At 42.3% G+C, this 25,805-nt stretch overlaps 1 protein-coding gene across 1 annotated transcript in view; it reads right to left on the bottom strand.

The window, feature by feature from the left end:
- Window positions 1-373: 373 nt before the first annotated feature.
- Window positions 374-25,805, bottom strand: part of LOC117419277 (IgGFc-binding protein-like) — a 31,429-nt gene continuing 5,997 nt past the window's right edge. The window contains exons 15-66 of the mRNA XM_059034188.1: window positions 24,772-25,061; window positions 24,376-24,650; window positions 24,208-24,264; window positions 23,858-23,995; window positions 23,430-23,686; window positions 23,142-23,325; window positions 22,651-22,871; window positions 22,270-22,553; window positions 21,904-22,181; window positions 21,172-21,770; window positions 20,350-20,914; window positions 20,044-20,243; window positions 19,366-19,743; window positions 18,906-19,195; window positions 18,510-18,784; window positions 18,342-18,398; window positions 17,992-18,129; window positions 17,564-17,820; window positions 17,276-17,459; window positions 16,785-17,005; window positions 16,404-16,687; window positions 16,038-16,315; window positions 15,306-15,904; window positions 14,502-15,066; window positions 14,196-14,395; window positions 13,058-13,347; window positions 12,662-12,936; window positions 12,494-12,550; window positions 12,144-12,281; window positions 11,716-11,972; window positions 11,428-11,611; window positions 10,715-10,962; window positions 10,331-10,508; window positions 9,967-10,075; window positions 9,742-9,842; window positions 9,155-9,331; window positions 8,556-8,758; window positions 7,864-8,008; window positions 7,232-7,473; window positions 6,778-6,942; window positions 6,407-6,534; window positions 6,046-6,314; window positions 5,523-5,731; window positions 5,100-5,244; window positions 4,495-4,742; window positions 3,862-3,991; window positions 3,485-3,647; window positions 2,911-3,090; window positions 1,729-1,859; window positions 1,368-1,567; window positions 1,047-1,182; window positions 374-725 (exon numbers count right to left, since the gene is read on the bottom strand). Coding sequence (XP_058890171.1) covers window positions 700-725; window positions 1,047-1,182; window positions 1,368-1,567; window positions 1,729-1,859; window positions 2,911-3,090; window positions 3,485-3,647; window positions 3,862-3,991; window positions 4,495-4,742; window positions 5,100-5,244; window positions 5,523-5,731; window positions 6,046-6,314; window positions 6,407-6,534; window positions 6,778-6,942; window positions 7,232-7,473; window positions 7,864-8,008; window positions 8,556-8,758; window positions 9,155-9,331; window positions 9,742-9,842; window positions 9,967-10,075; window positions 10,331-10,508; window positions 10,715-10,962; window positions 11,428-11,611; window positions 11,716-11,972; window positions 12,144-12,281; window positions 12,494-12,550; window positions 12,662-12,936; window positions 13,058-13,347; window positions 14,196-14,395; window positions 14,502-15,066; window positions 15,306-15,904; window positions 16,038-16,315; window positions 16,404-16,687; window positions 16,785-17,005; window positions 17,276-17,459; window positions 17,564-17,820; window positions 17,992-18,129; window positions 18,342-18,398; window positions 18,510-18,784; window positions 18,906-19,195; window positions 19,366-19,743; window positions 20,044-20,243; window positions 20,350-20,914; window positions 21,172-21,770; window positions 21,904-22,181; window positions 22,270-22,553; window positions 22,651-22,871; window positions 23,142-23,325; window positions 23,430-23,686; window positions 23,858-23,995; window positions 24,208-24,264; window positions 24,376-24,650; window positions 24,772-25,061 — 11,808 coding nt within the window. The 3' untranslated portion in view covers window positions 374-699. The remainder of the gene's footprint in view (window positions 726-1,046; window positions 1,183-1,367; window positions 1,568-1,728; window positions 1,860-2,910; window positions 3,091-3,484; window positions 3,648-3,861; window positions 3,992-4,494; window positions 4,743-5,099; window positions 5,245-5,522; window positions 5,732-6,045; window positions 6,315-6,406; window positions 6,535-6,777; window positions 6,943-7,231; window positions 7,474-7,863; window positions 8,009-8,555; window positions 8,759-9,154; window positions 9,332-9,741; window positions 9,843-9,966; window positions 10,076-10,330; window positions 10,509-10,714; window positions 10,963-11,427; window positions 11,612-11,715; window positions 11,973-12,143; window positions 12,282-12,493; window positions 12,551-12,661; window positions 12,937-13,057; window positions 13,348-14,195; window positions 14,396-14,501; window positions 15,067-15,305; window positions 15,905-16,037; window positions 16,316-16,403; window positions 16,688-16,784; window positions 17,006-17,275; window positions 17,460-17,563; window positions 17,821-17,991; window positions 18,130-18,341; window positions 18,399-18,509; window positions 18,785-18,905; window positions 19,196-19,365; window positions 19,744-20,043; window positions 20,244-20,349; window positions 20,915-21,171; window positions 21,771-21,903; window positions 22,182-22,269; window positions 22,554-22,650; window positions 22,872-23,141; window positions 23,326-23,429; window positions 23,687-23,857; window positions 23,996-24,207; window positions 24,265-24,375; window positions 24,651-24,771; window positions 25,062-25,805) is intronic.

The raw sequence follows: 25,805 nt of genomic DNA, 5'->3' as shown, positions 1-25,805 counted from the left end.
AAGAAACTATCCTATATGCACAGTAAGAAACTATTCTATATGCACAGTAAGAAACTATCCTATATGCACAGTAAGAAACTATTCTATATGCACAGTAAGAAACTATCCTATATGCACAGTAAGAAACTATCCTATATGCACAGTAAGAAACTATCCTATATGCACAGTAAGAAACTATTCTATATGCACAGTAAGAAACTATCCTATATGCACAGTAAGAAACTATCCTATATGCACAGTAAGAAACTATCCTATATGCACAGTAAGAAACTATCCTATATGCACAGTAAGAAACTTGTTTGGGCTGCTGCTCAGTCCTGCAATAATCACATAATAACACCAAACATGCTAATAAAGAAAAGACTCCTAGATGTTAAGAAAAAAAAGAGTTTATTAAATGCAATTACAAGCGCTCCACTACTATGAACCTACAAAACAGCTTTCATTTTAACAGAACGCAAATACAATTTTAAAAAAGCGAAAAGCACTCCACACATTCCTGATTTTATTATTATTATTATTATTATTATTATTATTATTATTATTATTATTATTATTATTATTAATAATAAGATTTGTTTCTGCTCTCATGAAATGCAGGGTTAGAAGCTTGTGTGTTTGTCTGGGTTCCCTGGCAGTTTGGAGCCTGTGTGATGGTTTTCCAAGACTCACTGTGGTTAGTAGAAACACTCCTCCCCTTCACAGCAGATCATTTCCCTGCAGCCCTACAAGGGAAAGGTTACAGCAAACTGAGAACAGGGCTGCAAACAAGCTCTGCACTAACAGGTCTACAGAAGGGAGTTTATTCAACATTTTACTTCTGAATGTTTACAGCTTGACCACATAGCACTGTCTAAGATTATAAGACTTGTTCATTATTATAAAACACTCCGCTGTTCATTATCTTGTTTCACTATAAGAATAAGTCCCTGGTACTTTTCTTAAAGAAGACTGAGCTTTGCTTTTTTTTACATGACGTTCTGTGTTCCAGTGTTAAAAACAAGCAGCCAACCAAGAACACGCCCCCCAGTGTGAGCCTTTCTTACCGTTGTAGCATCCTCGAATGAAGCTGGCAGTGGTGCAGATCTGATCGGAGGCACACTGCATTGGGACACAGTGAACTGAAGTGTGAGTGCAGGTGCAGTTCTGAGTGCAATCCACTGTGATGAAACTCTCCCCAGCCTGCATGGAAACACAAAGAGATTGTTCACAGTGCACCGTGAAACAAACTCCAACAGCGTTGCTGTATTAAGTGATTCAGAGAGCAGGAGCCACTGTATCAACAGCAGCTCAGTATCTGCTCCTTAACGAAGCCTGGTTCATCTGGAGAGGCTAGACATTACAATAGAATATAGCGCAGCTCTTACCTTGTAGTACATGTTCCGGTAGAGACAGCCACACTCCTTGTAGGGCACACAGTCCAGGCCACTGAGCACAAAGCCAGGCAGACACTCACAGCCCTCCAGACATGGAGCTTCACAATCCCAAGGGGCAGCCAGGTCCCCGCAAGAGGCAGGGCAGGCAGTGGCACAGGCGTTGTACTGACTGTTCACTGGGCACCTCCTCTCTGCGGAAGAGAAACATGACTCTTCAAGCTGAAAGGGACAAAGCTGTTCTCTTCTCTTCTGTGCAAGGTTTCACTGGGCAGACTAGCCCTGCAATTGTCGGGTGAGCCCATAACATATCTTAAGCATACTATATTTATGAATGGTAGTTTTTAGTTATTACCACAAGGAGTTATCTCTCTCCAGTTTCCTAAGGCAATCCCTCTTTCCTGACAGGCCAGTGCATACTGCTCCAGACTGGAACACAGCATTCCAGTGTCATTGAATGAAGAGCACTGGTCAAAGACACAGTTCCTAAAAGAGACACAACACAATTCAATTGGAAACTGGTATATGCTTAATAAAGTACTGCTGCTTTGGTACATCGTTCCATAAAACCCTAACCCTGAAATCTTCAGAACATTATTCATTTTACCCTACTTACTGGTATTTTGCAATACATTCATAATTCCTCATTTTTATTGTGCATTGCTGAACAGTGTCATGCAGAAGATAAGAACACTGAGACTGCCTAGAGCAATAGAGAAGGACACTGAGACTGCCTAGAGCAATAGAGAAGTACACTGAGAATGCCTAGAGCAATAGAGAAGGACACTGAGACTGCCTAGAGCAATAGAGAAGGACACTGAGACTGCCTAGAGCAATAGAGAAGAACACTGAGACTGCCTAGAGCAATAGATAAGAACACTGAGACTGCCTAGAGCAATAGAGAAGGGCACTGAGACTGCCTAGAGCAATAGAGAAGTACACTGATACTGCCTAGGGCAATAGAGAAGTACACTGAGACTGCCTAGGGCAATAGAGAAGGACACTGAGACTGCCTAGAGCAATAGAGAAGTACACTGAGACTGCCTAGAGCAATAGAGAAGTACACTGAGACTGCCTAGAGCAATAGAGAAGTACACTGATACTGCCTAGAGCAATAGAGAAGTACACTGAGACTACCTAGAGCAATAGAGAAGTACACTGAGACTGCCTAGAGCAATAGAGAAGGACACTGAGACTGCCGAGAGCAATAGAGAAGGACACTGAGACTGCCTAGAGCAATAGAGAAGAACACTGAGACTACCTAGAGCAATAGAGAAGTACACTGATACTGCCTAGAGCAATAGAGAAGACCACTGAGACTACCTAGAGCAATAGAGAAGAACACTGATACTGCCTAGAGCAATAGAGAAGGACATTGATACTGCCTAGACCAATCTAGCCCTGCACTGCAGTCTCTGAAGGGGTTTAAAGTCCAATTTTTAATTGTGCTGGTAGAATAATAAAAACATTTTCTTTTAGGAGTTGATCATCTATAGATGCTGTATTATGTCACTCCCTGTTCACTTGATGTACTCACGCTTGGTACACTTCAGGTGGAATGGCGTTGTGACAGGGGTGGAACGGACCCAGGGGGTCGGAGATTGCTCCACAGTAGAGGGAGCTGGTGATCACACTTATCTGCATTGCGCACTCAGTGATGCTGCCAGTATTCAGTTCAGTATCATCAGCGTGTTCCTCTGGAGCCGCCCTTACCCTGCTGTGAACCAGTAATGGAGAATCAAGTTACTGTTACACAGACGCTATGGGCCCGAGGTTCTACAATGGAGTTTGCAAGTTACCAGCAAGTTGCACATAATGGAAAATACAGGCCATGGTTTCGGCACCAAAATGCAATTTTTTGTTAAAGAACAATAAATCTGATAATTTCACATTACTAAAAAAAATGACATGATTTTAAATCCTTATATGAACCTTCCAAGTAGTTTGTTGCTTGTTCTGTAAGATTACAAGGTTTACTTTTACCTCGATAAATGTGGTCCAATGTAGTCAAACACATATTGTAATACCAGGGAAAGAAATGACACTAAGATTGTACATAATCGATAATGGTTATTCAATGGAGTAGAATTACAAAGCTGTGTTCTTCGTACCTGATGATCAATGCACTCTTCTGATCGTTCCAACTTTCTCCAAACTCGTTCACATCTGTAACTCGGGTGCCATCTGGCTTCCTAAAATCGTTTTTGTACTTTCCATCAAAATCTCCACACAGGCCCCCTACTCTTTTCTTGTACGTGTTGGGAAGAGTTATATCTAATAAAAGGAAATAAAAGGAAAAACACAGAATCAATTCCAGTGAAATTAAAGACCATCTTAATTAAGATGTCTCAGTTCAATTTGCAGACAGCTTAAAATCTCCCTCTATTACGATCTTTCTGCCAATACAAGCGCAACACTGTGTTTAACATGACGCTTGAATAACCACACAGGGGCAGCAGCATGCTATGTTCTTATGTTCTTATGTTACCTGCATTCCCTGCTCCATCAAAGGCTACCGACAAGCCAAAGTCCGTCTCCAGGAGTATCCTGGAGGTTCTGAGAGTGACTCGGAGTCCATCGTGAGGGAAGGCTGGAGGGAACACTCTCTCACCATCCAACTGGAAGAAAGAAAGATGAACAGATTGCCATGCGTACGGACGTGTGAGCGGGAATCCGTTAGATGCTGCAGCACCTGCGAGGGTAGGGGGTGCTCTGCCTGCTAAGCGTATCTTAAAGTAATTGTAGCTGACCACATGTTCTCCGCCATGCTCATCCATTCTTTATATTGGGCTCAAATGTGCAGTTTTGAAAAAAACCTTTTTTTAGTAAACATGTATTTTCATTTTAAAAAGTGATATCTGCTTCTGCACTAGGTTAAATAAATCTCTGTTTGCAAGCCATGTTTATAGACTGCCTTGCACCTGCGTCATTTCCTCTAGAGCTTCTTTCCTGTCAATAACCAAATTAAGACCTATGTAGCCAATGGAAGTGCAAAATGGGGAAGATTAATGGAATTGTTTTGTTAGCTAGCGTTACTTTTATAGTTATGCAATTGTTAAGAAGAGCAGATGCTGTTTTACTATAGCTAACATGCCACATGCTTCTAGAGATGCCAGCGTACCACCACGGTCTTTCTCTGTTGCAGCTGCACCGTGTGGTTGTACACCTCCACTCGGAGCTCCCGGAGGTTGGTGAGCTTTTTGTTCTCCTTCACGGGTTCATTTCTGCCCGCTATGTGGAATGCTGGCAGATTCTGGGGCAGATCTGAGGTGCGGACCAGTGTGTAGGATTCATTGCCTTGGAAGTGGTGAAGAAGCCCGTCGAAGGTGTGGTAATGGGGATCCCCATTCACAGAGCACCTTGAAAACCCTGAAAACACCAATCAAATGAGACAAAAGCAAGACTGCAATTCAGCACAATCCAATTTAACATTGTAGCACATTGTATTGAGGAACATTCATATTTGAATATCATGCAAACACAGCATTGGTCATTCCTTCCATCCTCCCACGAGCAAGTTATTGTAGAAAACATTCCCATTGGTACATCATGCAAAACAATCTGGGCAATGGGAAATGAAACAGGAAAGCAACATAGCTGTCAGGTTTTACAGTTAAATTAGATTTGCTAACCAAACAACAACCAACTAACTGACTGTGCTTAAAGAAATGTGTCTTGAGAGAGGCACAGGCTGTCATGAAGCCTGTCTGTAGAAGCCTTGCATACCTGTAGGTTTGCATCTGAACTCTCCTTTGTTGTTTAGGGTGCAGATTGACCCTGCTTCACAGCTGTAGGGATCACACTGGATCTGTGCTCCTTCTCCACATCTGCATGTCTGGGCACAATGGGCAGTGATCCAGGTATCGCCAGCCTGAAGCATTTCAAATGGTACAATTAATATATAGTTTATATAGAATATTGTTTGATATATATATATATATATATATATATATATATATATATATATATATATATATATATATATATATCAAACAATATTCTATATACACAATCATACATACAGTATACATACAGCAAACAATATTCTATATACAACACTGAACAATATTCATTGTAGAACACATGGCAATACAGGGTGTAATTCTTATGCCATACAGTTCAGTGGGACACTCTTCAAGAGTCACCTACGTTGTAGTAGTTACCGGCCTCATCCCTGCAACCACACTCCCTCACAGGAACGCATTGGCCATCGCTCAGGACATAGCCCTGGCTGCACATGCAGCCTTCCCGGCATGCTGCTAGCTCATCACAGGGAGTCGACTCATGGATGTCACTGCAGGTGAGCTGGCAGGCAGGCACACAGTGTGTGTAGTGGCTGTTCTGTGGGCATGACAAAGCTGCAACAGAAAACACAAAGGCGCATGAGAACATGCTCTGTGTGTGGAGGGTGGATGAAGAAACAGAGGCAAACCAGATCAATGCTGTTGCTGGGACCTTGGAGCTGTGGGATATTACTGGATAGGATGTGGTTGCCATGCACTCTTTCAGCCAGCCTTACTCTAAATGACCTGTACTTTTGACAGGCAGAGCCATGCTGGATTCTGAAAAGGCCTTGTTACTGTATTCCATTAGTAGAGATCAATAGAAGAGATACTGTAACACGATCATCAATTAATAGCTAGGAACATTTCAGGATTTATTCATAACTTACGACAGAAGGTGCTGTTCCTCCATTTGATGTGGACCCCCTCACTCACACAGCCGTCTACGTACACTTGGATCATGTCACACAACGTCGACACCATGCCATGATATTTGCACATGTCGTAGACACAGTTATCAATGAAAAGGTCTGGTCTGATCAAATGATGGCAAGGTTTAAATGTGTCGGACAGCAGCACCTTGCACTGCGTTTCAATCTCAGGCTTCTCCAGCGCAGTGCAGAGCGGGCCCAGGTGCTCTCTCTCATCAGGCAGGCACCTACAGTGATGAGACACAGCAGCACAAATGAAATCCACCCCTTAGGAAAGACAGCTGGAAATGCTGAGAGATGGAAGATTCCCTTCTCTTACCCTGAGGGACTGTCTGCAGCTGACTTCCAGCTGTTTCCAAACTGGGAGACGTTGTGTGCCATCTGCCCGCCGGGCATGAGCAATTCATCATTCTGCAGACCATTGTAATTTCCACACATGCCACACACCTGCAGAAAAAATAAATACAGGTTTCAAGATTGCCTTGTGCAAGGTAAGAGCTAAAAACAAAAACAAAAAGAAAAAATCATGTTAAGATATAATTTCAAAAACTACGATGTAAAATATACATTTTAGGATGAGATTTGTATGCACTGTTTGATTAGATTACTCAGTGCTGTAGTTTATGGAAAGTGTTAAATATTAGGTGCTCACAAAAGTCACAACCATTGTTTCAGAAGGCTGTTCAATACCTTGGAAGAATATGAATGCGGGAGAATTATTTCTAGGTGGTGATTTCCATCAAATTTGACAGACATTCCAAAATCAGTCTGGACCAGCGTGTACAGTCCTTGAGTAGTAACTGTGATTCCTCTTTTAAAGGTGCGGGACAGGGGGCTGATGCTCCGGCCATTCCACTAAAAGGACACAACGGAAACATTTTGTTAATATATATACAGTATATATATATATATATATATATATATATATATATATATATATATATATATATATACAGTATATATATATATATATATATATATATATATATATATATATATATATACATATATATATATATACATACAGTATATATATATATATATATATATATATATATATATATATATATATATATATATATATATAAAAAATATGCAACAGGAGCAAGAGCAGATGGTCTTTGTAAATAAAGATTTGACATACCAAGAGTGCTTTGCCTTTCTGCACAGTGACCCTGGTGTTGTACACGTCGATATAGACTTCTCTGAGGTATGTGGCTCCTGGTTGCCCTCGGTACTCATTCAGCCCTGTGATTGTCACGGGAGTCACACTGCGGGCGTCACACACACGCACCAGTGTGTAGGCACAGGTTCCCATGAAGGTGTGCATCACCTTGTCAAAGGTGAAGTAATGGGGGTCTCCTGCAACGTGGCATGAAGCACTTCCTGCAATTAAAACAGAGGCCTTTTCTATAGCAGTACCAATCATTTCATATGATTTACAGCACACTTACTGCCATTCAATAAAGCAGGTGGAGACATACCAGCACTTATTAAGCCAACAGTATAAAGTACTTTGCAGCAGCAGGGAGTCTCCTAGTTTGCATCAACAATACTTTGGTTGCTGCAATTCAGGATGAAGCCCCAGAGCAATGGGGAGCAGCTGTGGGGTGGTACAAGCTAATCAAATCAACGCCAGAAGATCTGTTAAAAGCGTATACTGCACAATTCTGTTTAGAAAACAACAATGGCAGACTTTATTTGGGATTTGAAAATCTCTTACAGACACAGTATATTTTTAAGTATAAAAGCAAGTTGACAAGATGAATGGATTACCAGTGGTGTGGCAGCCCAGAACCCCATCCTGCACTCCGCATCTCTCCTGAACTCCGCACTGCCACTCTGCACACATGATTGTGTTGGTCCCATTGCACAGGCAGCGCTCAATGCAGTTATCATAGGTAAACCAGCTCTCTCCAAGCTAGGGGGAAGATCCAATTAGAAAATGAAGAGTATTATTATTATTATTTATTTCTTAGCAGACACCCTTATCCAGGGCGACTAACAAGAGATCACATTATTTTTACATACAATTACATTATTTTTTTACACATTATTTTTACATACAATTACCCATTTATACAGTTGGGTTTTTACTGGAGCAATCTAGGTAAAGTACCTTGCTGAAGGGTACAGCAGCAGTGTCCCCCACCTGGGATTGAACCCACGACCCTCCGGTCAAGAGTCCAGAGCCCTAACCGCTACTCCTCACTGCTGCCCAATAAACACGTCTACTGGACATTTACGAAATAACACATCGCACTATACACTACATACTTTGAACAGGTATTGCGCTAGTACTCGTCCTAAAGCAGTGTGTTATTGGAGGTCCTGCCGTTTGTAGTCATCTGAAACCCCTAGCTTTTTAATTGATCACTTAATAAGTGACATCATAGAGTAACATTATCAATTTTGAACAGTAACATCATACGAAAACTATACAAAGTATTTATCAATAATAATGTTACCTGATGGTAATCATTGTTCTCATCTCTGCAGCCACACTCACTCTGAGGAACACATCGATCTCCACTCAGGACGTACCCATCTTTACAGAAGCAGCCTTCGGCTGGAGGAAGGCTGCATTTATTGGGAGCAGTGACATCAGTGCATGTAGCTGGGCATCCTGTGCCACAGCTCCTGAATTCACTGCTAGCAGGGCATAACATTGCTGTACAGAAACAAAATGAAATGTTACAATTAGTAATGCTGGCTCTAGAATCGAGAAAGACACACACTAATGCATGGGGGCTGTAAAGCAAGCTGGAGACTGAATGAAAGCCTGCAGGGAGCCAGTCTTCAGGACACATACTGATGGATATATCCTGGGAAAAGCAAAGTCATCTGCAGGTTCCATTAAAGGAAGGCAGAGGAAACAAACAGGCTTCTAAACCTCATGGTTTAAGTTCAAAACGTTTTGGAATTAACTGGACTTTTTCAATACTGTACGTAAAGTGTATTTTGTTTTAATAATCAAGATTACAATAAACAGGAATAGTACATTCTTTATTGCTAGCCATACATTGTGTTTGAATGCACTGTTTTCTGAGTCATGAAGGTGACTTACGACAGAAGGTGCTGCTTCTCCATTCTACACAGACTCCAGCTTGAGTGCACATGTCAGCATAGGACTGCAGAGCTGAGCACAAGGAAGATGGCTCTCCTCCAGAAGCACACATGTCCATCACACAGCTTTCAAAGAAATTCTCAGGAGGTACTTTAGCATGGCAGTGCTGGAACACACCTTGTTAAAATCAGAGGAAAACAGGAACATCAGATTAATCATGTTATAGGCGACTGTGCTGTGTATATGCAACAGTTAATCTCAAAGCTCCATAAACTGCTTGTGCATACAAGCCTGGCTCTTATGTACAGTGGTTAATATGCTGTGTGTTGTATGTAATTACATGGTAAAATCATGGTAAAGAACATGTCCATGTTATTACACACTTATCATGCAAAAGCAGGAACCATTGGTAATTATCTAGTTATTACCCTGTTAAATATGGTTAATATACATACAGTAATCTAAAGTGCAACCACTTTAACTTAAAGTCCAGCTTGGGCTCATTGTAATCGTAATCACTTCCAGGTATGTTACCTGTCGTACTTCAGAACCTGTGAAAAGGTCTATTGGTGTCTTTCGTGTTGTACCTGTTGGATCAGAGATGATTCCGCAGGCAGTGTTTTTCTGTGCGTTAGTTTCAACATCAGGATCACATGTACCAGTGTCACCAACAGTACCATCAGAGCACCTTTAGTAATAAAGCAGGACATGGCAATTTGTTAACACTTTGAGTAGGATAATATATTATAAAAACACATTGCTGTTGTACTGCAATGTGTTTTTATGTACATTTGCAAAGAAAACAGACATACTCTGTGTCGTTATCTGGCACTCTCCAGCTGTTACCAAGGGCAGTGGAACTGTTTGCCAAGCTTCCATCAGGCTTGATGATGTCATCAGCAGGGTCATGGTTGTTATTCCCTAAAACACAAACATTTCATACTGTGTTTGCTTCACTGGTATTTGTTTTCTTTTATAAACCTCCTGCTACAAAGCAACTGAGACAATGTTGTTCTATCCTACAATTCTACAATGTCACAAATGCTTTAGAGCATTGGTTAAGTTTGACACAGCATATATTTAACAAACATTCATCAAGAAGAGAGACCAGGACTAAACACAAACGGTACAAGCACTGGCTGCAGATAGGCATGTGTGTTATTAAGCTGTACCTACCACATAAACCACAGAGGAGTCCTGAGAATATCTCTGGCAATGATACTTCAACAAAATGGTTTCCATCGAACTTTACCCAGAGCCCAAAGTCAGTTTCCAACATAACATGATGGCCACTGAAACCAACTGTTAGCTGCCCCTTTATCGACACTGGCAGATTTACCCTCTTTCCATTTAGCTGTTAAAAACACACAAACAAGGAGAACAATAACACTATGAAGAATGATTACAAGAATCATTACTTGTTTAATAATTCATTACCTTGGCCAATATGATGAAACTAAAATATTTTCCTAACCCCAAACTTTACCATTGTTCAAACCAAGACATTGACATCAGTTCATAACAGCTATTTCAGCTGTTGGAGAATATTAAAGCACTTACATTGACTTTGTTAGCCTTGAGCATTGAGATGGTGTTGTTGTAGACATCTACATGCACTGAATTTACATAAGACACTTTGGTGTTTCCTCCTCTGTGCTCGTTTGTCGTTGTTACTTCAAAGAAGGGCAGAGCAGATGATTCACTGCAGAGTTTGGCGAGGGTGTAGGTGCATGTTCCCATGAAGTGGTGGGCTCTGTTGTCAAACGTGGTGTAGTGAGGATCTCCATAGGCAATGCAGTTCTTGCGACCTGTGAGGAAAATTGAAGAGCAGTCAGCATTGATTAGCAGCTTTCAGATTGAGGGAATGTGTTTTAAATGATTGCTACTGTATGGACTCAAGAGCCTTTACTGCATTCAAACCCTTCATTCAAAGAGCTTCGTAGCAAAGATAAGACATTGTTGTGTATATAAAGATGATTATGAATCTCTTTCTTCTCTATAAGATCTGTAGTACAGGTTTATAAATATAGTTCAAAAATAAAAATACATATACATAAATTAATATAAATATGAACAATGTACCATCGCTATATTGTCAGCAGGTTGTTCAATTCTGCATACTCAGATATGCAATGAAACCTGCATGATCAGTATCTCCATGGGGCTGTGGTGGTTTTGGCAACTGGTAAATAGAGTCCATTTTGTATGAAACCTCTGTAGAATGTATTGATACAATGTTTCCAGTTTCTTACCATGTGGGCCCTAATCCTTACCTGTTTCCACGGAAGTCGTGGATCCTATTGTTGTGACGGTTGTTGCTGTTGTAGTTGTGGTTGATGGTGAGGGTGTGGGGGGCGTGACTGTCGGAGTACCTGAGCAGGATCTGAATTCAATGGACACATCATCCACAGCAACATCAGATCGATAATCATTGCCCCTCACTCCTTCTAAGATAATCTGTAAAATGAATGTTTTCATTGTGTGCATCAGAAAAGCATGGTAACCCTGTAGTGTACAGATAAGGTGTGATTCCCAGTTGTATTTCCAAGCACAATCTTTACCTTAAATCTTCCTGAGATGTTCAGTTCAACCTCTGCTGAATTCCACCTGTCTCCTTTGTTGCCTGTTTCTGTCCACATCAGTACTGGAGTTGAATTTTCAACCAGATACACATTCAGGGCCATGGTGCGAGCAACTCCATACATGTGATACCAGAATCGGAAGCAATGAGGCCCCGTAGCCGTGCATTCAGGACTGACCAGTTGAGCTACATCTCCTGTGTCAGCAAGATTGCCTTCAATATAAACGTAGTGGCCGCCTGCAAAGCAAGAACAACATCATAAAATAACTTCCACGTAAGAGAACATTGCCTGAAATGAATAACAGAATCAATTCTATAGTTTTTATTTTATATATATATATATCTGTGCAGGAAACCAGTAAAGCATGACTACCACTCATTAATCCAACATGTTTCACTGCCACTTACCTCCAGAGGTGTGGTCATAAGATGGCCCTGTGTACGGGGAAGGTGTTGCGCCTTGCATTCTTGTCCAGTCAAACCTGTCTGTTGTAGACTGGGTCCATTCACATAAGCCACTGTCAAAGTTGCAGTCCATAGGACAACCTAGAATGTGATCAATGACATTGTGGGACATGGAATTGTAATAATGCACTTCTATAAGTAATAATGAACAATCTGATTAATGGCGAATCAGAATCAATTTCAGTTTCATCACCATGCTGTTTACGTGCTCTCAGTATGCTATCTTACAAAGTTCAAACTTTTTAAACAACAACTGGAGCGTTTTAAGAATTACACTTCAACTAGTGCAGTACCTCCTGGTAGGGCTGTTGGAGTTGATGCAGCAGTTGGTGTTGTGATGATGGGACGTTCTGCAAAGAAATAATTATATTCAAATGAATAATAATTCTGCTGGGTGAAGTTAGGATAATACTGCTAGGACAACATGACGGTCTCATAATAAGAAAGGATATTCTGTTTACCGCAAACAGTGTCTTTCTCCCAGTCCCCAAGGTTCACTCCTGCATTTTCACAGGCTGCAGCATATGATTCCAGTGCATTGCAGAGCTGTTCAGTGCTTCCAGTTGTAGCACACTGGTCATAGACGCAGCTCTCAAAGTACTGTACCGGTGGGATGTACGAATGGCAAGTTTGAAATGGTCCGTCTTTAGCCAGGAGGACCCCACAGTGCTGCTCAGCCTCTTGTTCCAAGATTGGGGGGCACAGTGGTGGAGGTGGGGGCGGATCAGAAGCACATCTTTTTACAAAACAGAAACAGATCACTGGCCAGTTCCCTTGAATACTGGACAAATATATCTATCACACCTACTAACTTTTAATGGAAGGTAAAGTACGAACATAAAGTAAAGAACACTTACGGCCACTTGTCATCAGACACCCTCCAGCTGTGCCCAAACTCATTGAAATCCTGAACCACAACTTTATCTGGCCTCATAAAGTCATCTTTCTGGCTGTTGGTGTAAGTGCCACACAGTCCACACAGCTTCCCTTGGTACCTCTCCGTCACGTGGACTAGAAGCTCATGGTCTCCATTGAACTTCAGCTGCAGGCCAAAGTGGGTGTCAATCACCACATAAGAGCCACTCTGAGATACACTTATCCCTGGTCGGGGACTCCAAGGAAGAGTGGTCTTCAGGACATCGTCCACCTACAAAACATGAATTGAAATGACTGTGCAGAGAACTGAAACAGAGAAAGTGCATACTTTCTTAAGAATGAATGATTTACATATGAATGAACGATTCCAAGGTGATTGTAACTGTTTACATAAAAGAAGAGGCATTGTGAAGCAAAGCCGTTCAGTGAAATGTAACTCACATAAACCAGATTGTTCTTTCTCACAGCTATATGCACATCTTCAAGTTTAAGAGCAACAGAGTTGATGGCCGTCCACGTTGGATTACCCCTGTGCTCGTTTCGAGTCGTAACTGTGAAGCTGACGGATGTATTTCCACAGGTCTCCGTCACTGTATAGTTACAAGCGCCCTGGAAATGGTAAAGTTTCCCATCAAAGGTTTTATAGTGTGGGTCACCGTAGATGTGGCAAGTAGCAGTGCTTTCTGGATAACACCCCAAATGCCCATTTAGAACTTTGCAGATTTCTTGAGGACCACAGGACATTGGTGTGCAAGCCCATGAATTTCCCAGGCATTGACACCTTCTTTCACAGTTTTCTTCCATGAGAACTTCATCTTTCTGTCAACAAAATGCAGGAAAATGGAATTACTGAACAGGTAGGGCCCTGTTTTAAAGCAAAAGCAAAGGCAGATTTTTAGAGGAGAGTAAAATAGTTTTCACTGTGTAAATATAGAAAGTAACTCATCAAAAAGTAACTCATCAGAAAATAACAAAGCTGACCATTTCTGTATCTAAGCTGCTTCTTGCTAGTTGTATTCCTCTCAGAACACAAATTGCCTTGGCTTTTACGCAAGTCTATGTGCGAAGTCTATCAAGAACATCCAATAGGAAGTTCCAAAGTGCAATTAGTCTCCTTACCTCGTAGTACTGGCCATTATGCCAGCAGCCACAGGCGTCAAGAGAAACACATCTCCCTCCACTGAGTACAAACCCTCTGTTGCACTCGCATCCCTCCACGCAGGGTCTGCTGCAGTTCTCTGGCGCGCCCTGATCTGTGCAGGTTGCAGGACAGGCGCTTGAGCAGACGTTGTAATGACTGTTCGCTGGGCATGGGATTTCTAAAACAAATGCAAATGAAACAAGGTTAACTGTCGAAAGGGTTCCGATTATGTTACAGCTGTTATGTTTTGAATAGTGGGTGTTAAGTAAAGAGGAATTGCTTACGACAGAAGGTAGTATTTCTCCATGGAGGAATGTTCACCCCAGCACTCTGGCAGGCATCTGCATATGCTTGTAAAGCATCACACAGCAAATGCTGGGCTCCAGATAATGCACACATATCAAAAACACAGCTCTCAAAGAAGCTCTCCGGATTAACAACAGAGAGACAGTTGGCAAAAGGGCCATCCTTTTTAGTGATCAGACCACAGAAACGGTCACTTTCATAGAGCTCCTCTGCTTCTGGCAGACAGAAGTCTGGGGGTGGATTGGGCATACAGCTGGAATCACCATCTTCAACTTGCCAACTGTTTCCAAGCTCATTACTATCTTTTGCTTGTGACCCATCAGGTTTCATGTACTCGTCTGCTCTTAGATTGTTGTAATTGCCACACATGCCACAAGTCCCATTGAAATAAGAGCTGGGCACTTTCACTTCCACAGTGTGATCAGTATCATAAGAAACTGTGAGCTTGAAATCGGTCCCCAAAACTACATATCTCCCACTCCTGCCCGCAGTTATCGCCCCTCCAAGTAGCGTGACAGGAAGAGTCCTCCAAACACCATCAACCTGGAGAGAAATGGTGAAATACATTATACCAGAAAAGCAATAAATACAAGCTCTAGAAATGTGACATGCCAGGGTTTTGGAAGTTTTCATTTTCGATTTACAAATGATTAAAAGAATATATATATATACAGTATATATATATATATATATATATATATATATATATATATATTTCATTATGTTTTCACTCATTCGAGGTTTGCTGAAATACTGCTGTGGAAGAAAGGCACAACACTTACCAAGACTCTACTAGTGTTCCCTCTCACTATGGATATTCTGTGATTGTAAACATCTACGTGAACTTGCTGCACATAGGAAATGGAAGGATGGCCCCGATTTTCATTCTTGGCTTCGACGTTGAAGTATGGGAGCGAGGATGAATTAGTGCAGAGCTTGGCTAATGTATAGGTGCAGGTGCCCATGAAGTGATGGGTAGCTTTATCGAATGTGTTGTAGTGAGGGTCATTATGAACCCTGCAGATGCCATAGGTATGCGGGTAGCAGCCAGGCACTCCATTGGAAATCCCGCAGTAATAGTCCTTAGGACATGAGGTCGCAGAACATGTTAACTTCCCACCTCGGGAAGGGCACGTGCATTTCGTTGAACAAGTGTCATCGGTCCAGAACTCAGATCCAGCAGGGTAATGCTTTCCATCATGCCAGCATCCACATTGCATACTGGACACACATCTGTCGTTGTACAGAAGATACCCACTGTCACAGACACAGCCTTCAACGCAAGGCAGATTACAAGTGGAGGGAGCGTTTGGATTAACACAGGAGGCAGGGCATGCAGTGCTGCATGGCTCATAGTGGCTGTTTGGTCCGCACGGTATGGCTAAAACAAGATGGACAAAGACAAACAAATGAGGTTTACAATACTATCTAATACTCACAAAGGTACTGGGGTTCAACACACTGCATTACATATATATAGAGAGAGAAAGAGAGAGAGAGAGAGAAGTACTTACAACAAAATGTCGAGTTCCGCCAAGGTGGTATATCGACCCCGTGTGCTTGACACATATCTGCATAGGACTGTAGGCTCTTACACAGGGCGTCAACATCCATGTTGAGCTCACAAAGGTCATAGACACAATTCACAAAGTAATCTCTTGGAGCTACTTTAGAGTGGCATTTCTTGAACGGCCCGTTATTATCGATGATCAAACCACAGTAATTCTTGCTTTCAATCATTTCTTTCTCTTCTACGCTGCACTCTGGTAAGACTACGGGACCGCTTGAGCAACTGAAAGATGAAATACATCAATTGTAAGACGTGTCTGTTTTGAAATACATCATTTTGAAACAGTATTGGCTTTGAGAATAAAACATACTTGGACTGATTGTGAACCTGCCAACTGTTGCCCAGGCTGGAAGAGTCTGGTTCCATTTCTCCATCTGGATTCAGGAAATCATCTGCTTGATCTCCATTATAATTTCCGCACATTCCACAAACCTTCTCTTGGAAAGAACTGGGCAGGGTGACCTCCACTCTGTGGTCTCCATCAAATTTAACTCGCAGTCCAAAACCAGTGGAAACCATGACATAGCGGCCACTTAGTCCAACATGTAAACCTGGTGTCACTGTCACCGGCACGTTCTCCATTTGTCCATTGACCTGCAGGTAGCGGTAATGTAGTTGTCATTATTGTTTTCTGGGCTGTGAGGAACACAGTGGTCAATGGCACCGAGTGCAGAGCTATTCCATACTGTACCTTAACTACTCTGTTCTTCTGCAGTGTGATTCTGTAGCTGTCCACCTCCACATTCACATAGCTCACGTACGATACACGTGTATTGCCTCTTCTGTATTCGTTGGCAGCTTCAACGTTGAAGAACGGCATGGTGCTGTTAGCACTGCACCGCTTGGACAATGTGTAGGTACAGTTCCCCATGAAATGATGCATTAGCTTGTCAAAGGTCTGGTAGTGAGGATCTCCCGACACAACACAAGCACTCTCTGCAGAAAAGTAGACCGTTGGTATTGCATTTCATAACTTTGCTAAATCATAGAAACTCAAAGGTTACAGTTTCCATAACTGAACATGTCCTAATGTAAAAATGTGATCAAATGAAATTGTAAGAAGGCAGGAAAGACCCAGAATGGCCTTGGAAATAAGGAACTCTGTCTATTTTGTATGAAACCTCTGTAGAATGTATTGATACAATGTTTCCAGTTTCTTACCATGTGGGCCCTAATCCTTACCTGTTTCCACGGAAGTCGTGGATCCTATTGTTGTGACGGTTGTTGCTGTTGTAGTTGTGGTTGATGGTGAGGGTGTGGGGGGCGTGACTGTCGGAGTACCTGAGCAGGATCTGAATTCAATGGACACATCATCCACAGCAACATCAGATCGATAATCATTGCCCCTCACTCCTTCTAAGATAATCTGTAAAATCAATGTTTTCATTGTGTGCATCAGAAAAGCATGGTAACCCTGTAGTGTACAGATAAGGTGTGATTCCCAGTTGTATTTCCAAGCACAATCTTTACCTTAAATCTTCCTGAGATGTTCAGTTCAACCTCTGCTGAATTCCACCTGTCTCCTTTGTTGCCTGTTTCTGTCCACATCAGTACTGGAGTTGAATTTTCAACCAGATACACATTCAGGGCCATGGTGCGAGCAACTCCATACATGTGATACCAGAATCGGAAGCAATGAGGCCCCGTAGCCGTGCATTCAGGACTGACCAGTTGAGCTACATCTCCTGTGTCAGCAAGATTGCCTTCAATATAAACGTAGTGGCCGCCTGCAAAGCAAGAACAACATCATAAAATAACTTCCACGTAAGAGAACATTGCCTGAAATGAATAACAGAATCAATTCTATAGTTTTTATTTTATATATATATATATCTGTGCAGGAAACCAGTAAAGCATGACTACCACTCATTAATCCAACATGTTTCACTGCCACTTACCTCCAGAGGTGTGGTCATAAGATGGCCCTGTGTACGGGGAAGGTGTTGCGCCTTGCATTCTTGTCCAGTCAAACCTGTCTGTTGTAGACTGGGTCCATTCACATAAGCCACTGTCAAAGTTGCAGTCCATAGGACAACCTAGAATGTGATCAATGACATTGTGGGACATGGAATTGTAATAATGCACTTCTATAAGTAATAATGAACAATCTGATTAATGGCGAATCAGAATCAATTTCAGTTTTATCACCATGCTGTTTACGTGCTCTCAGTATGCTATCTTACAAAGTTCAAACTTTTTAAACAACAACTGGAGCGTTTTAAGAATTACACTTCAACTAGTGCAGTACCTCCTGGTAGGGCTGTTGGAGTTGATGCAGCAGTTGGTGTTGTGATGATGGGACGTTCTGCAAAGAAATAATTATATTCAAATGAATAATAATTCTGCTGGGTGAAGTTAGGATAATACTGCTAGGACAACATGACGGTCTCATAATAAGAAAGGATATTCTGTTTACCGCAAACAGTGTCTTTCTCCCAGTCCCCAAGGTTCACTCCTGCATTTTCACAGGCTGCAGCATATGATTCCAGTGCATTGCAGAGCTGTTCAGTGCTTCCAGTTGTAGCACACTGGTCATAGACGCAGCTCTCAAAGTACTGTACCGGTGGGATGTACGAATGGCAAGTTTGAAATGGTCCGTCTTTAGCCAGGAGGACCCCACAGTGCTGCTCAGCCTCTTGTTCCAAGATTGGGGGGCACAGTGGTGGAGGTGGGGGCGGATCAGAAGCACATCTTTTTACAAAACAGAAACAGATCACTGGCCAGTTCCCTTGAATACTGGACAAATATATCTATCACACCTACTAACTTTTAATGGAAGGTAAAGTACGAACATAAAGTAAAGAACACTTACGGCCACTTGTCATCAGACACCCTCCAGCTGTGCCCAAACTCATTGAAATCCTGAACCACAACTTTATCTGGCCTCATAAAGTCATCTTTCTGGCTGTTGGTGTAAGTGCCACACAGTCCACACAGCTTCCCTTGGTACCTCTCCGTCACGTGGACTAGAAGCTCATGGTCTCCATTGAACTTCAGCTGCAGGCCAAAGTGGGTGTCAATCACCACATAAGAGCCACTCTGAGATACACTTATCCCTGGTCGGGGACTCCAAGGAAGAGTGGTCTTCAGGACATCGTCCACCTACAAAACATGAATTGAAATGACTGTGCAGAGAACTGAAACAGAGAAAGTGCATACTTTCTTAAGAATGAATGATTTACATATGAATGAACGATTCCAAGGTGATTGTAACTGTTTACATAAAAGAAGAGGCATTGTGAAGCAAAGCCGTTCAGTGAAATGTAACTCACATAAACCAGATTGTTCTTTCTCACAGCTATATGCACATCTTCAAGTTTAAGAGCAACAGAGTTGATGGCCGTCCACGTTGGATTACCCCTGTGCTCGTTTCGAGTCGTAACTGTGAAGCTGACGGATGTATTTCCACAGGTCTCCGTCACTGTATAGTTACAAGCGCCCTGGAAATGGTAAAGTTTCCCATCAAAGGTTTTATAGTGTGGGTCACCGTAGATGTGGCAAGTAGCAGTGCTTTCTGGATAACACCCCAAATGCCCATTTAGAACTTTGCAGATTTCTTGAGGACCACAGGACATTGGTGTGCAAGCCCATGAATTTCCCAGGCATTGACACCTTCTTTCACAGTTTTCTTCCATGAGAACTTCATCTTTCTGTCAACAAAATGCAGGAAAATGGAATTACTGAACAGGTAGGGCCCTGTTTTGAAGCAAAAGCAAAGGCAGATTTTTAGAGGAGAGTAAAATAGTTTTCACTGTGTAAATATAGAAAGTAACTCATCAAAAAGTAACTCATCAGAAAATAACAAAGCTGACCATTTCTGTATCTAAGCTGCTTCTTGCTAGTTGTATTCCTCTCAGAACACAAATTGCCTTGGCTTTTACGCAAGTCTATGTGCGAAGTCTATCAAGAACATCCAATAGGAAGTTCCAAAGTGCAATTAGTCTCCTTACCTCGTAGTACTGGCCATTATGCCAGCAGCCACAGGCGTCAAGAGAAACACATCTCCCTCCACTGAGTACAAACCCTCTGTTGCACTCGCATCCCTCCACGCAGGGTCTGCTGCAGTTCTCTGGCGCGCCCTGATCTGTGCAGGTTGCAGGACAGGCGCTTGAGCAGACGTTGTAATGACTGTTCGCTGGGCATGGGATTTCTAAAACAAATGCAAATAAAACAAGGTTAACTGTCGAAAGGGTTCCGATTATGTTACAGCTGTTATGTTTTGAATAGTGGGTGTTAAGTAAAGAGGAATTGCTTACGACAGAAGGTAGTATTTCTCCATGGTGGAATGTTCACCCCAGCACTCTGGCAGGCATCTGCATATGCTTGTAAAGCATCACACAGCAAATGCTGGGCTCCAGATAATGCACACATATCAAAAACACAGCTCTCAAAGAAGCTCTCCGGATTAACAACAGAGAGACAGTTGGCAAAAGGGCCATCCTTTTTAGTGATCAGACCACAGAAACGGTCACTTTCATAGAGCTCCTCTGCTTCTGGCAGACAGAAGTCTGGGGGTGGATTGGGCATACAGCTGGAATCACCATCTTCAACTTGCCAACTGTTTCCAAGCTCATTACTATCTTTTGCTTGTGACCCATCAGGTTTCATGTACTCGTCTGCTCTTAGATTGTTGTAATTGCCACACATGCCACAAGTCCCATTGAAATAAGAGCTGGGCACTTTCACTTCCACAGTGTGATCAGTATCATAAGAAACTGTGAGCTTGAAATCGGTCCCCAAAACTACATATCTCCCACTCCTGCCCGCAGTTATCGCCCCTCCAAGTAGCGTGACAGGAAGAGTCCTCCAAACACCATCAACCTGGAGAGAAATGGTGAAATACATTATACCAGAAAAGCAATAAATACAAGCTCTAGAAATGTGACATGCCAGGGTTTTGGAAGTTTTCATTTTCGATTTACAAATGATTAAAAGAATATATATATATATACAGTATATATATATATATATATATATATATATATATATATATATATATATATATATATATATCATTATGTTTTCACTCATTCGAGGTTTGCTGAAATACTTCTGTGGAAGAAAGGCACAACACTTACCAAGACTCTACTAGTGTTCCCTCTCACTATGGATATTCTGTGATTGTAAACATCTACGTGAACTTGCTGCACATAGGAAATGGAAGGATGGCCCCGATTTTCATTCTTGGCTTCGACGTTGAAGTATGGGAGCGAGGATGAATTAGTGCAGAGCTTGGCTAATGTATAGGTGCAGGTGCCCATGAAGTGATGGGTAGCTTTATCGAATGTGTTGTAGTGAGGGTCATTATGAACCCTGCAGATGCCATAGGTATGCGGGTAGCAGCCAGGCACTCCATTGGAAATCCCGCAGTAATAGTCCTTAGGACATGAGGTCGCAGAACATGTTAACTTCCCACCTCGGGAAGGGCACGTGCATTTCGTTGAACAAGTGTCATCGGTCCAGAACTCAGATCCAGCAGGGTAATGCTTTCCATCATGCCAGCATCCACATTGCATACTGGACACACATCTGTCGTTGTACAGAAGATACCCACTGTCACAGACACAGCCTTCAACGCAAGGCAGATTACAAGTGGAGGGAGCGTTTGGATTAACACAGGAGGCAGGGCATGCAGTGCTGCATGGCTCATAGTGGCTGTTTGGTCCGCACGGTATGGCTAAAACAAGATGGACAAAGACAAACAAATGAGGTTTACAATACTATCTAATACTCACAAAGGTACTGGGGTTCAACACACTGCATTACATATATAGAGAGAGAGAAAGAGAGAGAGAGAGAGAAGTACTTACAACAAAATGTCGAGTTCCGCCAAGGTGGTATATCGACCCCGTGTGCTTGACACATATCTGCATAGGACTGTAGGCTCTTACACAGGGCGTCAACATCCATGTTGAGCTCACAAAGGTCATAGACACAATTCACAAAGTAATCTCTTGGAGCTACTTTAGAGTGGCATTTCTTGAACGGCCCGTTATTATCGATGATCAAACCACAGTAATTCTTGCTTTCAATCATTTCTTTCTCTTCTACGCTGCACTCTGGTAAGACTACGGGACCGCTTGAGCAACTGAAAGATGAAATACATCAATTGTAAGACGTGTCTGTTTTGAAATACATCATTTTGAAACAGTATTGGCTTTGAGAATAAAACATACTTGGACTGATTGTGAACCTGCCAACTGTTGCCCAGGCTGGAAGAGTCTGGTTCCATTTCTCCATCTGGATTCAGGAAATCATCTGCTTGATCTCCATTATAATTTCCGCACATTCCACAAACCTTCTCTTGGAAAGAACTGGGCAGGGTGACCTCCACTCTGTGGTCTCCATCAAATTTAACTCGCAGTCCAAAACCAGTGGAAACCATGACATAGCGGCCACTTAGTCCAACATGTAAACCTGGTGTCACTGTCACCGGCACGTTCTCCATTTGTCCATTGACCTGCAGGTAGCGGTAATGTAGTTGTCATTATTGTTTTCTGGGCTGTGAGGAACACAGTGGTCAATGGCACCGAATGCAGAGCTATTCCATACTGTACCTTAACTACTCTGTTCTTCTGCAGTGTGATTCTGTAGCTGTCCACCTCCACATTCACATAGCTCACGTACGATACACGTGTATTGCCTCTTCTGTATTCGTTGGCAGCTTCAACGTTGAAGAACGGCATGGTGCTGTTAGCACTGCACCGCTTGGACAATGTGTAGGTACAGTTCCCCATGAAATGATGCATTAGCTTGTCAAAGGTCTGGTAGTGAGGATCTCCCGACACAACACAAGCACTCTCTGCAGAAAAGTAGACCGTTGGTATTGCATTTCATAACTTTGCTTACTCATAGAAACTCAAAGGTTACAGTTTCCACAACTGAACATGTCCTAATGTAAAAATGTGATCAAATGAAATTGTAAGAAGGCAGGAAAGACCCAGAATGGCCTTGGAAATAAGGAACTCTGTCTATTTTGTATGAAACCTCTGTAGAATGTATTGATACAATGTTTCCAGTTTCTTACCATGTGGGCCCTAATCCTTACCTGTTTCCACGGAAGTCGTGGATCCTATTGTTGTGACGGTTGTTGCTGTTGTAGTTGTGGTTGATGGTGAGGGTGTGGGGGGCGTGACTGTCGGAGTACCTGAGCAGGATCTGAATTCAATGGACACATCATCCACAGCAACATCAGATCGATAATCATTGCCCCTCACTCCTTCTAAGATAATCTGTAAAATCAATGTTTTCATTGTGTGCATCAGAAAAGCATGGTAACCCTGTAGTGTACAGATAAGGTGTGATTCCCAGTTGTATTTCCAAGCACAATCTTTACCTTAAATCTTCCTGAGATGTTCAGTTCAACCTCTGCTGAATTCCACCTGTCTCCTTTGTTGCCTGTTTCTGTCCACATCAGTACTGGAGTTGAATTTTCAACCAGATACACATTCAGGGCCATGGTGCGAGCAACTCCATACATGTGATACCAGAATCGGAAGCAATGAGGCCCCGTAGCCGTGCATTCAGGACTGACCAGTTGAGCTACATCTCCTGTGTCAGCAAGATTGCCTTCAATATAAACGTAGTGGCCGCCTGCAAAGCAAGAACAACATCATAAAATAACTTCCACGTAAGAGAACATTGCCTGAAATGAATAACAGAATCAATTCTATAGTTTTTATTTTATATATATATATATCTGTGCAGGAAACCAGTAAAGCATGACTACCACTCATTAATCCAACATGTTTCACTGCCACTTACCTCCAGAGGTGTGGTCATAAGATGGCCCTGTGTACGGGGAAGGTGTTGCGCCTTGCATTCTTGTCCAGTCAAACCTGTCTGTTGTAGACTGGGTCCATTCACATAAGCCACTGTCAAAGTTGCAGTCCATAGGACAACCTAGAATGTGATCAATGACATTGTGGGACATGGAATTGTAATAATGCACTTCTATAAGTAATAATGAACAATCTGATTAATGGCGAATCAGAATCAATTTCAGTTTCATCACCATGCTGTTTACGTGCTCTCAGTATGCTATCTTACAAAGTTCAAACTTTTTAAACAACAACTGGAGCGTTTTAAGAATTACACTTCAACTAGTGCAGTACCTCCTGGTAGGGCTGTTGGAGTTGATGCAGCAGTTGGTGTTGTGATGATGGGACGTTCTGCAAAGAAATAATTATATTCAAATGAATAATAATTCTGCTGGGTGAAGTTAGGATAATACTGCTAGGACAACATGACGGTCTCATAATAAGAAAGGATATTCTGTTTACCGCAAACAGTGTCTTTCTCCCAGTCCCCAAGGTTCACTCCTGCATTTTCACAGGCTGCAGCATATGATTCCAGTGCATTGCAGAGCTGTTCAGTGCTTCCAGTTGTAGCACACTGGTCATAGACGCAGCTCTCAAAGTACTGTACCGGTGGGATGTACGAATGGCAAGTTTGAAATGGTCCGTCTTTAGCCAGGAGGACCCCACAGTGCTGCTCAGCCTCTTGTTCCAAGATTGGGGGGCACAGTGGTGGAGGTGGGGGCGGATCAGAAGCACATCTTTTTACAAAACAGAAACAGATCACTGGCCAGTTCCCTTGAATACTGGACAAATATATCTATCACACCTACTAACTTTTAATGGAAGGTAAAGTACGAACATAAAGTAAAGAACACTTACGGCCACTTGTCATCAGACACCCTCCAGCTGTGCCCAAACTCATTGAAATCCTGAACCACAACTTTATCTGGCCTCATAAAGTCATCTTTCTGGCTGTTGGTGTAAGTGCCACACAGTCCACACAGCTTCCCTTGGTACCTCTCCGTCACGTGGACTAGAAGCTCATGGTCTCCATTGAACTTCAGCTGCAGGCCAAAGTGGGTGTCAATCACCACATAAGAGCCACTCTGAGATACACTTATCCCTGGTCGGGGACTCCAAGGAAGAGTGGTCTTCAGGACATCGTCCACCTACAAAACATGAATTGAAATGACTGTGCAGAGAACTGAAACAGAGAAAGTGCATACTTTCTTAAGAATGAATGATTTACATATGAATGAACGATTCCAAGGTGATTGTAACTGTTTACATAAAAGAAGAGGCATTGTGAAGCAAAGCCGTTCAGTGAAATGTAACTCACATAAACCAGATTGTTCTTTCTCACAGCTATATGCACATCTTCAAGTTTAAGAGCAACAGAGTTGATGGCCGTCCACGTTGGATTACCCCTGTGCTCGTTTCGAGTCGTAACTGTGAAGCTGACGGATGTATTTCCACAGGTCTCCGTCACTGTATAGTTACAAGCGCCCTGGAAATGGTAAAGTTTCCCATCAAAGGTTTTATAGTGTGGGTCACCGTAGATGTGGCAAGTAGCAGTGCTTTCTGGATAACACCCCAAATGCCCATTTTGAACTTTGCAGATTTCTTGAGGACCACAGGACATTGGTGTGCAAGCCCATGCATTTCCCAGGCATTGACACCTTCTTTCACAGTTTTCTTCCATGAGAACTTCATCTTTCTGTCAACAAAATGCAGGAAAATAGAATTACTGAACAGGTAGGGCCCTGTTTTGAAGCAAAAGCAAAGGCAGATTTTTAGAGGAGAGTAAAACAGTTTTCACTGTGTAAATATAGAAAGTAACTCATCAAAAAGTAACTCATCAGAAAATAACAAAGCTGACCATTTCTGTATCTAAGCTGCTTCTTGCTAGTTGT

Source organism: Acipenser ruthenus, chromosome 12, assembly GCF_902713425.1.
Source record: "Acipenser ruthenus chromosome 12, fAciRut3.2 maternal haplotype, whole genome shotgun sequence".
NCBI classification, from domain to species: Eukaryota; Metazoa; Chordata; class Actinopteri; order Acipenseriformes; family Acipenseridae; genus Acipenser; species Acipenser ruthenus.
Note: the sequence above shows the minus strand (reverse complement) of the source record. Positions and strands in the feature narration are given on the sequence as shown.